The sequence below is a fragment of the Trichosurus vulpecula genome, chromosome 2, assembly GCF_011100635.1.
Source record: "Trichosurus vulpecula isolate mTriVul1 chromosome 2, mTriVul1.pri, whole genome shotgun sequence".
Lineage (NCBI taxonomy): Eukaryota > Metazoa > Chordata > Mammalia > Diprotodontia > Phalangeridae > Trichosurus > Trichosurus vulpecula.
The window spans coordinates 436,030,531-436,044,792 of record NC_050574.1 but is presented as its reverse complement, the minus strand read 5'-3'; the positions used below and the strand labels follow the sequence as shown (position 1 = coordinate 436,044,792).

The following is a 14,262-nucleotide window of genomic DNA, read 5'->3' as shown; positions in this document are numbered from 1 at the left end:
TATGAGTAGCATAGTAATCAATTTGTCAACTAAGTTTGGTAGTAGTTGTCATATTTATTATATTGGCACAGACAGGCCATGAATACTAAATATTTAATAATTATTTTATTAATTATTATTAATAATTATTTAAACTGTCCTTTATTACTTTAAGGAATGCTTTATAATTTTACTTGTACAGTTATTAGGTAAATTGACTCTCATACTGTTTTTATGGGCAGCAAGGTGGCACGGGGGGCCTGGAGTCAGCAGGACCTGAGTTAAATTTGACCTTAGATACTTACTGTGTTATGTCTGTATTTATTTTATAACCTTCAAGTTTACAAAAGGTGTTTATTTCTTCATCAGTTTCTTGTTTCCCTAGTATTTGTAAAGCACCAGGCCAATAAGAAGGACATTTCTGTCTCCTCTTTGCCTATCTTTATGACTGTTCTTTCTCTGGTCTTACTGTTATTGATGGATTTTCTGCCATTAGGTCAAATAACAGTGGGGAAAGGGGATCCTTGCTTTACTTTTTATATTTATTGAGAAATTGAACAAAGTGAAACCACAGAACCCGGAAGAAAGAAAAGAGCTCATTAGAACCCACTTTGTATAGTTAAAAATCAAAAAGTCCTAAGAATCAAAGAAATAAAGGACATTCTACAAAAATATAAAAATACCACGATTCACCATAATAGAAAATTAAAATAATCTTATCTCAGAAAAACTTCTTGTCAAAGTACTACAAAGAAATGCTTTTAGCAGAAGTTAAATTCTTCTTTATATTTGAACTGAAGGATTAAAAGAACTGTAGGCTTATCAAGAATGAATATTCATGCCAGAATTTTTAATTCTGCCAGAAAGATCACACTAATCTATTTTTGAAATGCAAGGATGGCTCAACATTAGGAAAACTATTGCCATTATTTATCATATTAAAAACAAAAACTTCCTGAAGCACATGGTAATATCGTTGCGTGGGCAAAAAGCCTTTGACAAAGTACAATGTTGATTCAATCCATGTTTTTTAAAAAAAGAAACAAAAGAAAAAAATTACAAAGTGCAGGTGTAGGATCTTTTCTTTGTTTGATTTTAAAGTGTCTATTTAACACCCCAAAGTAGCTTTCTATACACTGAGTAAACACTAGAACAAGTGGTGTTAAGGTAGGATGTGTGAACATTTGAGGAATATTTTGATAATTGGATGTCATTGTTACTGTTTTGCTTTGTAATCCTGTGCCTTATTTCATATTTTTATATTATATTTTTAATAGCATTTTGAGGAGTTCCACAAGTTTAATGAGATTGCCGTAGAGGGTTTTTTTCTGTTTGATATTTTCAGCTCTGAGAGAATATTTCAGTCTCATACTATTATTATGTTAGTTATCCATTGTATTTTTGCACAGCAGCCAAATTTTTCCTTTACTAATTTAGATCCTGTCCTATTTCTATGTTCTATCAGTATGGCTGATACTGGTATTGGTTCACAGTCCATGGGTTCTTAAAGAATGTTTTATCTTTATTATCTATGTGAATTTTAATTTTTGTTTTATGTGATAGAATGATTGCATATCCTGATTTTTGAGATATACTTGACATAAAGTAAATTTTGTTCCAGGCTTTGACTTTGGTTCTATGTGATTTTTTGCTTTCCAATTGAAGGAGGTCCAATAGCAAAATATAAGAGTAGCAGCACCACAAAATTAGGCCATGCCCAGATACAGCATCACTTATCCACCCTTTCTTCTCCTCAGTCATCCCAGAGGAAGACCAGTGGCAGGAGTCTAGAGCAGTAGCATTACAAAGCTGGGGCCCTCCCAAGACTCAGGAATGGTATAGTATCCACTGCTAGTGGGGATATGGAAAAGGAAAGAAATTAAAACAGACATGCTAGTCTAACATTCATTACAACTCACAAAAAACGTTAGTTCAGTTAGACTTCATTTATCAAATCTAATCAGCAGGATTCTTCACCGAAGTCCAGCTCTGGCTCCTCACTGTAGTAATGGGACAACCCCAGGTTCAAGGGGTTCAGGTTCAGAAAACACTCTGGCATATTATACACCCTGCCAAGCTATAAAGTCTTAAATTATTTTGATATATGTTTACTGCCAGTTTAATCACAAATGTTTTTCAATCACCATAACTGTAGTCTAGTAGTTAGTGGAAGAAGCAGAATTAGAGTCAGAGATGCTGGATTCAAATTCCAGTTCAGCTTTTTGTTACCTCTGTTGTCCTTGGGGCAAGCTATTTCACCATTTTTTTGGCATTCACCTTTCTTATGTGTAAAGGAGATTAGACTAAATGATCTTTAAGTTTCCTTTCAGCTCCAAATTCTATGATCCTATTAATTCACAGGGGAGCTGCAATCTGCACTGGGGTATACAGTCTTGATGAAATCAAAGATCCTTGAATTAGTGAAGTAAATTAGGGGTGCTGGGTACTACAGATGAGAAAAATTGTGAGATAAGTGAAATTTTCCCCTTTAAGAATCAACAAAAAGTTTTTTTTAAACTTATTTTAATAGCAAATACTAAAACTTTTTTCTGCCTTAGTAAAAGAAATACCCTACATATATATTAAACACTTGTTAAGAAAGGGGCAACATAATAGATAGAAAGTATTATATCAAAATGTGGTGATGTTCTGAGGAGTTACTAATGTGTTTACATCTGTTAACCCTCATACCAAATAGTCCTAGATTGAAAATATAACCACTATATAAATATACTAATCCTTGTTATCAGCTGTCATTTCTTCTTGGTCAGTAGGTCTACTTCTAGCATCCTTATAGCACCAAACTGTTTATTTTAATCTTCAAATATCTTTGATTCTGGCCTAGTTAGATAACAAACCTGGTTACATATAAAATTTAAGTAGTCTCTTTCTGAAATTATCTCTACTACTACAGAATAAACTATCTTGGAAACATATATTTCTTTCTGATTTACTTCCAGATTCATGGATGTTCTCAAAGTCTACAATAATTACAAATATAACAAAAGCATAAGTTAATTAATTTCATTGCTTGGATTTAGAATTTCGTGGCACAAGGAACTCCCAGGTGAGGAAGAATCTCTACCAATGCAGGATGGCACCTTCTATGCAACTTATAAACCTAAGAGTGTTGCCTAGAGAAGTGAGAGGTTAAGTGAATTGCCCAAAGTCACACAGAGGCTGTGTCAGAGGCAGGACCCAAACTCTGGTCTTCCTGATTCCAAAACCATTTCTCTATTCACTATGCTACACTTCATCTTATATATAATTATTTCCTAGTTCGAAGGGAATAACAAACATTCAACATAGAGAAGATGTTTGCTTAAATTTTTCATTTACTTTCCAAGTGGAATGTTTTGCTCATGGCCTATGCCAACGGTATCAAAATTCAGAGATTTAAAATATTAATTTTTATCACTCAAGGAAATGTTTACCTTAAAGCAGTCAAAGAGATGATCAAGTTGTTCAGGAGAAAAATCCCAAGCCAATTTTGCCAGGAGATCATGTACATTCTTTACAATGGCTTCATGTTTTCCTGCCTGCAAAGACAGAATAATTTTTGTTCCTCAATTTTATCAAAGAATAAAAGTTTAAGGTACTATCTTCTAAGGGGTGCAAAAAGAAATACTTTGAAACTTCAGCTAAAAGTTTATCCTTGATCTTACTCAAAATAAGCTAATTCACTCAAAGATGAAGCTTCTCAATGTTAAATTTTTAAAAGTAAGTCATAAGCAAAGACAATGGCAAAAATGGTCATAAAAATACCACCTAAACATGGAAGCTAAAACAAAATCTCTAGATGTACTAAACAGTCTACTCTCTGAACACAGCTTAAAGAACTGGCTACGGGTATGAAATCTGTCATTGAGATAAATATAGAGCAATTACTGTTACTCTCAGCTTGGAAATTAGTTAAGCGCTTTACTTTTTTTAAAGTGGGCTTTACCCCTTAAGAAATAACTTCATAGGTTTCATACATAATAATATAAATTAGCTTTGAAGACCACAACTTACTAATGCACTAGCACACATGCCACCTTCAGCAAGAGATTATTTTCCTATAATCTCTACAAAAATATTCCCCTTGTGCTTAGCACAGTGGCTAGTAAATCACAGGTGGTATGTAAATGCTTATTCCTCTTTTTTCCCCTTCTCCCATGTGATAGGCAATACCACACGACTTTAATACAATTATTATACTTAGGAAAACTTAACACATAAACATTTATGAAAATCCTAAATGAGAGGTATTTTCTTTCATAAAACTTTTAAAATCCTGTAACTACTTAATTATGGCTCCCAGTTTTGGAAAAAGTGAGGAGTGATTAAACACAAGGGAGGTTACAAAATTAATCACTCATCCCTCAAAACAAAAACTGTGAAAACATTGTTTCTCCTGAAAGGGTAATTAATGTACCTCCCTCTGACTTACAGAACTATAGGGACCTGTTGATTCCTTCTGTCTGTCTTGATATTCCAATTTTCAGGATTAGAATAGTTATTTTATTTAGAATAGTATTTATTTATTTTTTTTGGAGGGGGGAGGGCAAGGCAATTGGGGTTAAGTACATTGCCCAAGGTCACACAACCAGTAACTGTGTTAAGTGTCTGAGGCTGACTCCAGGGGCGATGCTCTACTCTACCTATGCTGCCCCTAGAATAGTATTTACGAATGATAAATATTTAAAATATGATGTTATTTACAAAATTTAAAGTTGTCATTAACAGACGTCCACACTTCTCTTAATAAACATCACTTCATGTACTACTTTGACATAATATTTTGTAAAAATTACTATAAAGGGAGATTTTCATCTCACATTCCTTACCTGTGCTGCCCAAATATTGTCAAGATCTTGCAAGGTGAGAGCTTTTTCTTTTATAACAAAACGAAGAATCTTCTCCAGTTTTTCTACATACTGTGGTTGATGAAGACTATCCCGTAAAACTATAGATAAAATATTGTTCTGCTGTATCCATTCCTAAATGTTAATGCAAAGTACAGTTTAAAAGCATCGGAGAGGTTAAAAGCAGAACGCTAAATGTAAAATAATATTTCTTAAAACACTATTCAATGGTTTATTCATATAGTACTTCACTCATATATTTTAAAAATATAAATGAAACACCACCAGAAACTACATTTTTTCTAAAATTTTAATTTATCTGTAAGTTCCACTATTATTAAAATTTCAGATAGGAAAAAACTGTATTTAATTATCTTTCTTACGCCTTGTCTTATTACGACACGTACCACTCTCCTCTATATATAAACATTTCTTTAATACCTACTAAAAAATCTTTGTTAAAACAACGAAAACTAATTTGAGAAATAATATAGCTTAGAGTCATGAATTATTCTTCTGATAAAAAATAACTTCTGACAGGAAAATGATATACTACCAGGTTAAAAAAGCATTTCATCATCTCTAATCATGAAATGGCTCATATTATAAGGGGAAGAAGATTGTAAATAAAACATGTTTCATATATTACTCCATCTTTAATTTACATAACATATTCTACTTGAGTTTATGTAGTGCATGGGTAAATGTATGTAAACATGAAGAACACAAGGGGAAAAAAAACCCAAAACCCCATTATCTAAGGTCCATTTAAGCTTATACATCTTATGAATCTCTGATTTAACATAGATAATGGCAACTAACATGAATAAGCTGAAGGAATGAGAAGAAATCAAAACATAAGTGTTTCAACAAACTGTCAGTTCCTTTTGGTAATTATGAAACTGTCACAGGAACACAGAAAAGGGCAAGCTCAAGTAATCAATACAAATATTTGTTTTTTCCTACAATGTTTTCTTCCCAAAGGAAGAAATTTAACCTTGAATAAAGTCTTTTTTGGTACACAAATTCATCTTTCACTACAAAGATTTCAGAATTTTTCACTAAAAAGAGTACTTAAACTCATTGCTGTCTTCTGGTTAGCTTGTGTATCACATTGTGTTTTTTTTCTTAAGACTTATTTATATTTAACCTTCATTCCCCAAAATATTCACCTTTTCTACCCAGAGATTGAGCCCTTGTAATACAAATCTCTCAATGATATTAGGAAAAAGCAGACTAACAAAACCAACAATCACATCAACAACGTCTGTGCAACATTTTATTTTAGAATCCTCTACCTCTTCAAAAAAGGAAGAAAGATAACGCTATTTTCCCAACTCTTCTCTAAGGCCAAGCTTGGTTACTATAATTACAAAGTTTTAAGATTTGAGGTTTTCCTTCTTTCCACTCACATTTAAGCAATCTTCTTATTTCTTTAAAGAATATTTTATATTTGATTTTTATCTTGATAGAGTTTTTGTTCTAGATTTTACTATTGCTGTTTAGAAATACTGAAATTTGTGGCTTTATTTTGTACCTTGCTGTTTTACTGATAGAATACGTCACCTCAAGTAGTCTTTTTGCTGATTCTCTGGAGTTTTCTAAATAAGCCATCATATAAGCAGTAAAAAGGTATATTTTTTTTCTCATCTAGGCCACTGTCTATGCCTTGTATTCTCTCTTGCCTTACTGCAATTACTGGTATTTCTAGGATTAAGTCAATTAACAATGGGAAGAGGGGACATCCTTTCTTTATTCTTCAATTTAATGGGGAAGCTTCTAAATATATCCTCGTTATAAAAATACCAGCTGTTTGGTTTAGGATATATACCCTTTTCATATTTTAAAAAAAGGCCATGCTATGTATGCTTACATGATTTTTTTTTTTTTGCGAAAGTGATTATGCTTTATCAAAAGGTTTTTGCACCTATCCACATAATGATGTGCTTTAGTGTTGTTTTGGTTTTCTCTATATTAGCTTTTTCCTAATGTTGAACCATCCTAACCTGCTTGGTGCATATTCAACCTGGTGAGAATAAATTAGTCTCCTTAAGAGGACTTTATTTAACATTTTTGCATTAATAACCATTATTGAAGTTTGTTAGAGAGCTTTCTTTCTTAACTTGCGTAACAAGGAGATCAAATTGTGTAACAAGGGTATTAATTGTTCCTTAAACCTCCAATTAGACTTCACCTGTAATTCCATCACGACCTTGAGCTTTTTCTTTGAATAATCCATAAAAGAAACTTTTCATTTTCTGACATTGAGTTGTGTTCTGTTTGCATGTTTGCAGGTAATTGTGATTTTGTCATATTCATTTTGTTCTTTTTCTTAATGAGGTTAGCAAGAGGCTGATCAATTATGCTGGTATTTTTTTAAAAAAACTTTTAGTATATATTTATATAATATTTTCCTTTTGTGTTTTATCGATCTTTTGGTTTTTAAAAATTATATAATTCAGCTAATAAATTCTGTTCTCTTTTTTGTTAACATGCTTTCAGAGAGATATTACTTGTCTGTGGATTGCTTTAGGTGCATCCTGGAAATGTTGCTATGTTCCTCTCTTATCATTATAATTTTCTTTCAAATAGTTACTGATTCTTTCTATTATTTATTCCTACTTAAATAATTTAGGTCTATATCTTATTCATGTGTACCTTGTATCATTATCTTTAGTATATTAGTCTGTAAATAATGTTAGTATTTCTGCTTTTCTACACTGACATATTCTTTCATTTTTCCATTCACAAAACGTCCTAAGTCTTCCACAGCTTTACAACTTTTACAACTTGAGCAGCTCTTTGCTTTATAATCTCACTTAAATTTGTCTACCTCTGAGGGAATATTAAAGTCTATTAGAATTACATTATAATGATTTATGTTTTTCTGCAATAAAATTAATTTTTCCTTTACCAAATAAGACACAAGCTATTTTGTGTGTATATATACTTAGTTTGAATACTGGTCCCTTATCTATAGTTTCTTTGAATATAATGCAGTTTCCCCCATTCATACTTCACTTGATATTGTGAATTTTAATTTTTTCTTTAATAGCATGATAAAGCCTCTGCTTTTTGAGAATAACCTGACAGATAGTAAATTTTGTTGTAGGCAATCATTTTCATTCTAAATAGCTGGTTGAATTTTATTTTCATCTGTTATAGTCTTTTATTTTATTGGATAGTTTAATTCATTCACATGGAAAGTTATTATTAGGGTTGGCTGGGTTTTATTTCCTTCATTTGGATTCATTTCTCTTCCTATTTCAATTAATATACTATCATGACAATTAGTTTTGCTTGTATTATCTTTTTATTTTATTTCCACAGGCTCTCCCCCTTTCTCCAGTAAATTCACCTGCTGTATCTCAAGTTTCCTAAATTTACTTAAATTGCTAATTTCTCTTCCTTTTCTAAACTATTTATTATTTCGTTCTTGTTCACATACGTCATACATCTAGGAAGAAACACTGCAAGACATGTTGCAATGTACTTCAATGAAGGTAACTCATTTAAAAATAACATTATTTATAGAAAAGTCTCCTTCTGAAAGACCCTAAAAACTAACACAAACTAAAAGAAACTAAAGTATATCTATTGCCAAAAAACACATAAAAATGCTACTGTATTTTACAACAAAATTCCGTACACAACTGGTGCTGAAATATTACTCTAATAAATAACTTTGCTAAAGAACAAACTATAGTGTGGCAAGTAGCAAAACCATAAATATTGTCATGCAGTAAAATCAATCAATACATAAAGTTATCAGAACTACTAATAAAATTTGTAAGTTACCCAGATTTTCATACTTTACACTTTGCAAAGTTCAGCTAAAATTTATCTGATTTCTGTCACACACTGTTCCTTCCACATATATGATAAGAAGCAGAAAATTAAAGAACTTACTGCCATTCGTTCTGCAGTGAGCCACTCTTCCTCCTCGGGATTACCATGGCGATGGGTATAATATGATACACTAGAGATCACTTTATTAACCTCATTTAGGGCATTCATCTTGCCATTGAAAGAAGAAATTTGTAACAACCTGCAAGAAGAACTTGGTGTTAGTATTTTTTTTAAATCCACATAAAAAATTCCAAATGGAGAGCAGCTTACCTAAGTATCATTTTTAACCTAAATATTTCTAAATTTTTTACAGTTTCTTCTTGTCCGGGCACTCGTGAAGCTAAATTCTTCAAAGATTTTATTATCATTGACAAAGCATCATTTTTTGCTTCATTTTTTGCTTCTTTTTTCAGTTCATCATCAGTTAAGTTTTCTAAAAACTGTGGAACCATTTCTATAACTGGAAGGAAGTATTTCTTCACTGTATGAAGTGTCAAAAATTCATAGCACTGTCCAAATGGTCTGAAAATAAGGAAAATTATTAGAATTTGTATAAAACTCTATTTTAAATCAAATTAGCTTCGTAAAATTTATCACAGTATTTGAGGGAAGCAAAATAAAAATTTCAATTTTAATACTGTTAGAGAAAAATCAATCAGAAATGCAACCTTAAATTTACAAAAGCAACACTGAATTTCTAGAGTAAAACAAATGTTCAATTTTTAGTTTAACTTACTTAATAAGAGCTGCAATAATTTGGACATTCAATGCTGAGCCACTAATGAAGCGATCGTGCAAAATCTGGAACCCATTTAATGTGCCAAATTTATTGATGAGATCCACTAGCCAACCCTGCAATATATTTAACAATAAAAATTAATTTTTCTCTCTTTAGCATAAAGGTAAATATCACTTACCTCAAATGTGAATTATCAAAGGAAGTACTTGATAACAGAAGCTGGGTCCTTAGCAGAAGACTAGCAGGAAATTCAAGTAATTAATCTGTAACATTAAATAACTTTCTAAAGGAATTCACTTTAACAGTATTCTATAAGCTATACCTTACATCTTCAGAGAATTTTTATACAAAGGAGAGTAAAATGACTTGCTTAGTGTTGCATAGTTAACAAATAAGAGTGTAAAACCATGTCTTCTAGCTCCTATCCCAAGCTTTTTCCCATCAAAGGCTACTGCTTTTCAGACATCATTTGAGTATTTTTATCTTGTATAGTAAGACTTATATAAAGATAAAAGCTTACCGTGTTCTAGAAAGGAAAGCCCAAGATACTTGATCACAAAATAGTTGCTTATGTTTATTTCATACCAATATAACAATTAGTTAACAAAGTATCAAGTTGCCCAGAGATTAATTTAATTCAACATCTCAGATGTAAAACATGTTTACGATGCTAGAAACAATATGAGATATATTTATAAATTCAAGAAACCTCAGTCCCCCTACCCTTCCCCAGACGCATAATACAGCAAACAGGTCAGATAAGAGAGTCCACTCCCTATTCCCCCAATTGACTGTTTCTGGTGAACTGGACCAATTCTTATTTATCTTGGGGAAAATTCCATAAAATGAAGGAACTGTCACATAGTTCCCTCCCCAGGCATAAACCTACCAGGAACTTAACCTAAAAAGAAACTAAAACAAATCTTTCTACACATGAACAAAGATGAAAGGAAAAATAAATTTTACAAGGATGCATGCTTTTAATGTGGCGGGAAAGATCTAAGAAATGGTAACATAAGAACATGAATTTCTACAGAAAAGCTTGCAAAAACTTTTTTTCCCTTTTCCCAAACACTTTTTAAAATACATCATCAATGGGAAAAAAAGATAGAAACAGACATTCTTTCCCCCAAGCTTTGTTCCTTAGGCAGATGCATAAGGAAAGCTTCTAAATAAGAGGAGGTATAAAATCATGATAATAAATCAAAACCTAACATTTACTTCAAAACAGAAAAATACAGATCCACCCATATTCTAAAATACATAGCATTTTCTAACACAGGCAAACACTTGGTGTGCAATCCAGTTTATGCTATTTTTAAAAAATTACTAAGCAGCTTTTTTCGGACTGTACTAAAGTTTTTATCTGCATTACCAATAAATAAGCATCAAGTGTCTATTGTGTGCCAGACTCTGTTCAAAGTGCTGGGGATATAAACACAAAAGCAGAACTGTCCCCTGCACTCAGTAAGCTTGTATTTTAAAATACCCCTCAAATCCATATTAGTTTTTATTAACTTTTAATGAAAAAAGTAGTTCTCATTAAAACATGCTCAGTTACATGGTGGGGCACATGGGGCTCGGAGAGGGAGAATGAAAGGAAAATTCATTATAGCTCTAAGCAAATTCTAGAAACAAGAAACTCCTGATTCCTATTCAACTTTGTATCAATGTCTGCTACAAAGAATGTACTTTGGATAATTTGCCTTCTCCCAATTCCTAGAGTAAGTATGTTTATTTTTAGCTCAGACCTAAGATTCCCTTCTACCAAGGTGGGGACAAAGATTTTTGTTGTACATGCTCCCATTCACGGAGGCCCCATGCAAAGGTTTGGGTTTCCTACTCAATATTTTTTCTAAATATGGATAGAAATTGGAGAACTTTTAAGCTTTTTTCTTTCTTTTTTTAAAACACAATTGATTAAAAGAATTCAAATATAAGAAGTCTCTAATACTAGAGATTCTTGGTAAAAGTTAGCGATGGCTAAGGAACAAGTTCCAATGTCTACCTAAGCAAAACAACCCTGATTGAAGCTCTGTACTTTTAAATTTTCCAAAGGGAAACAGGGAATTGTTGCTGTGATGATTTATCATTTTTCCCTAATGCTCTTGGAGAATAAGAGTAAGTCATTTATTTTCATTTCCTTGGATCTCTTATTTGGAACTCTGCTTGCCAACATCCAACTGATGACTATCTTTTAATATCCTGTACAGGTGCACAAAATGTAATCAATTTTGAGGAGATAAGCCTTTAAAACAACTTCCATCCAGAGACTTTGCTAGAAAAATTGCAATAAAATCTTTTCCATTTTCAGTTGGGAGTAAATGCAAACTAAAGGGCAAGTCTCAGTAAAGCAGTTACCCTTAGGTGAATTTACTCATTGTCTGACATGAATTAACTTCTTCTGCTTATCAGGATAACTAATCTTCATTCCTATGTATTGGGGGGGACTCAAAAAATTAATTATCTCCATAGGCATTTTCAGTAAAAAGGTAAAAATAACGAGTTTTTTTCCCCCAAAGCTTACCATAATAAAAGGTAAAAATATTCTTCGGTTATTAAAAAGAAATGTAACAGGAATTAACCATAAACCACAGGGATTTTTCCTAAGTCACAAGTCAAAAATGCTAAAAGTGCACCTATTTAAGACAAAAACACAGGGAAATCCTTGCCTATTGCTACTTTAAAGTTTCAAATTCAACTCCCTTGATACTGCCTATAAAAGGTAAACATTCCACTTAACCACATTTCCCCTCTTTCATTCAATGGTAAATGCAAACTAGTAAGATAAGAGATCTGTGAACTATTTGTTGAAAATCTTTTCTAAAAGACCAATATAATGATTGTGAACCTCTTCCTTCATACAGAAAAACTTATCAAGAGAAAAGGACACTAAGTTTAAACATTCAATAGTAGCTTTAGAGACATGAAGCACCCAAATTATTCCTTACTAATGCTTCTAAATTCTAAGAATGAAAACAAAATATTAAGAAAATTTTAAATAAGCAGTGGCTATAGCTTGCATTTTACTTTTAGGTCAAATTAACAATTAAGAAGAACTTTTATGTATTTGCCAACATCAAACGGATGACCACTTTTAAAACCCTTGCCCAGCTGCACAAAAAATTTAATCAAATTGTGGAGATAAGCTTAAAAAAAAAAAAACATACTACAAAGGGAGAGTTTGCTAACCAAACTGAGAAAATAAAATTTTTTTTTATCGATTCCAGAAGGGTACAAATGAAAATTTATGCAGTAGAATCAAATGGGAGTAAGATGCTCCTTACACGGGTAAGATGGATAAAGTTAGGCATGTTTTAAGACTACACTGGGATAACTTACTTAAAAAGCACGCCTATATGGTTTTATGTATAATTTTACTCTTAAAATTTCTAGAGAAGTTAAATATTTAAGAACTTTGCTTTTATAACATCATAGATCACATCATGCCATAGTATGACAGAATCACAGAATTTTAGAGCAACTAGGAATCTTGGAGATTGTAGGCCAACTTCTTGCTCAAGGAAGTCACCATCACATATTACAATGTGCCAGTGAGAAAACAGAAGCTTCGTGGTAGCATTGTAGCCAGAAAACAAACAAAAAACTAACTGCCTGTAAAATAAGAAAGCTGAAAAGAATAGTTACAAATAACCCAATCAACAAGGTGATGATCCACCCATTAAAAAAAGTCTCCAAAGATCCCTAAACTTAGTTTCACAATACCATCTTATAAACTTTACCAATTGTTACATGTTTCTTAAACAGAATATCAAAGGAAGTTAAAACTAGAAGACAAGAATATATAAGCTAAATAGTTTCTATAGGTACAATTAAAAAGTCCAAAAGAAAACAATGCAGAAACCCTTTAATAGAAATAGTGAATTCTTTCTTTATTTTTTTAATAGATTAGTGGTTATCTAAGTCTAGACAACTATAGTAAAAATGCAAGTGGAATTTTAATTTTGAAAACAAACCAACACACTTTTGGAGATCGTGGATCTGGAGGACGGGCGTAGAGTTCATCTTCTGCCAACTGAACACCTGCAGGAATTGTTTCAGATGGGCGTGTACCATTGTATATATGGAATTTGCAATGCGGATTTAAGGCCATAGCAAGAAGTTCTAGAAGTGGAAACCAATCTTGGGAAAGCTTGGCCACACAAAGCTCCACTAGGCGATGAGTGTTGTTAATAATACACCTCTGTTTTAAAGGAAAAAAAAAGAGATGGTTTACAATTTATGAAAATATTGTAATTTTAGCAATGGTTATATCTTCTAAAATTATTTTACTAATGAGGTCTATTTTTCTGTATTGGCTAGCAAGATTAAATAGAATTTCACTCTAGAATTTCAAAATGCTTTGGCAACATTAAGCACATGAAGAATAAGTTATTTGCTCTACATACTGCTACCAGCAATAATATAGCATCTACAATGTAACTATGTTACTTCTTTAATTTCTTAGATAATTTCTTAGATAAAATCAAGGTTCTATCTTCTGTAAAATACAAAAGAAAATCTTCTCTGTCCTCTTATTTTCATTTCTAATGCTTAGTCTTAAAACAAACCTCAGCAAACTAACCACCTTTTTCTGGATAAGCTATACATATGGGTACCATTAATAGACTGGTGGCATAGTCTGGGAAGAATATAAAAAAGTAAAAGGGACAGAAAAGAACTGAGAGCCAGAAAAGGAGAAAAACTGAGTATAAGAATGAAGTAGTCCATAATAGAATGCTATTAGAGATTTAATTCAAACTGAACTAACTATTCACCACTGCCCCATCGCATTGGTTTGACTATAAGCTACCTTCCCAAAAATATGATTAAAAAAAAAACAGGAAA

At 32.0% G+C, this 14,262-nt stretch overlaps 1 protein-coding gene across 5 annotated transcripts in view; it reads right to left on the bottom strand.

Annotated features, from left to right (window-relative positions):
• Positions 1–14,262, bottom strand: part of USP9X (ubiquitin specific peptidase 9 X-linked) — a 257,781-nt gene that overhangs the window by 122,756 nt on the left and 120,763 nt on the right. For all 5 annotated transcript variants that reach the window (XM_036744544.1, XM_036744547.1, XM_036744546.1 and 2 more), the window contains exons 6-11: positions 13,400–13,618; positions 9,412–9,527; positions 8,946–9,197; positions 8,736–8,874; positions 4,809–4,961; positions 3,414–3,518 (exon numbers count right to left, since the gene is read on the bottom strand). In XM_036744544.1, coding sequence (XP_036600439.1) covers positions 3,414–3,518; positions 4,809–4,961; positions 8,736–8,874; positions 8,946–9,197; positions 9,412–9,527; positions 13,400–13,618 — 984 coding nt within the window. The remainder of the gene's footprint in view (positions 1–3,413; positions 3,519–4,808; positions 4,962–8,735; positions 8,875–8,945; positions 9,198–9,411; positions 9,528–13,399; positions 13,619–14,262) is intronic.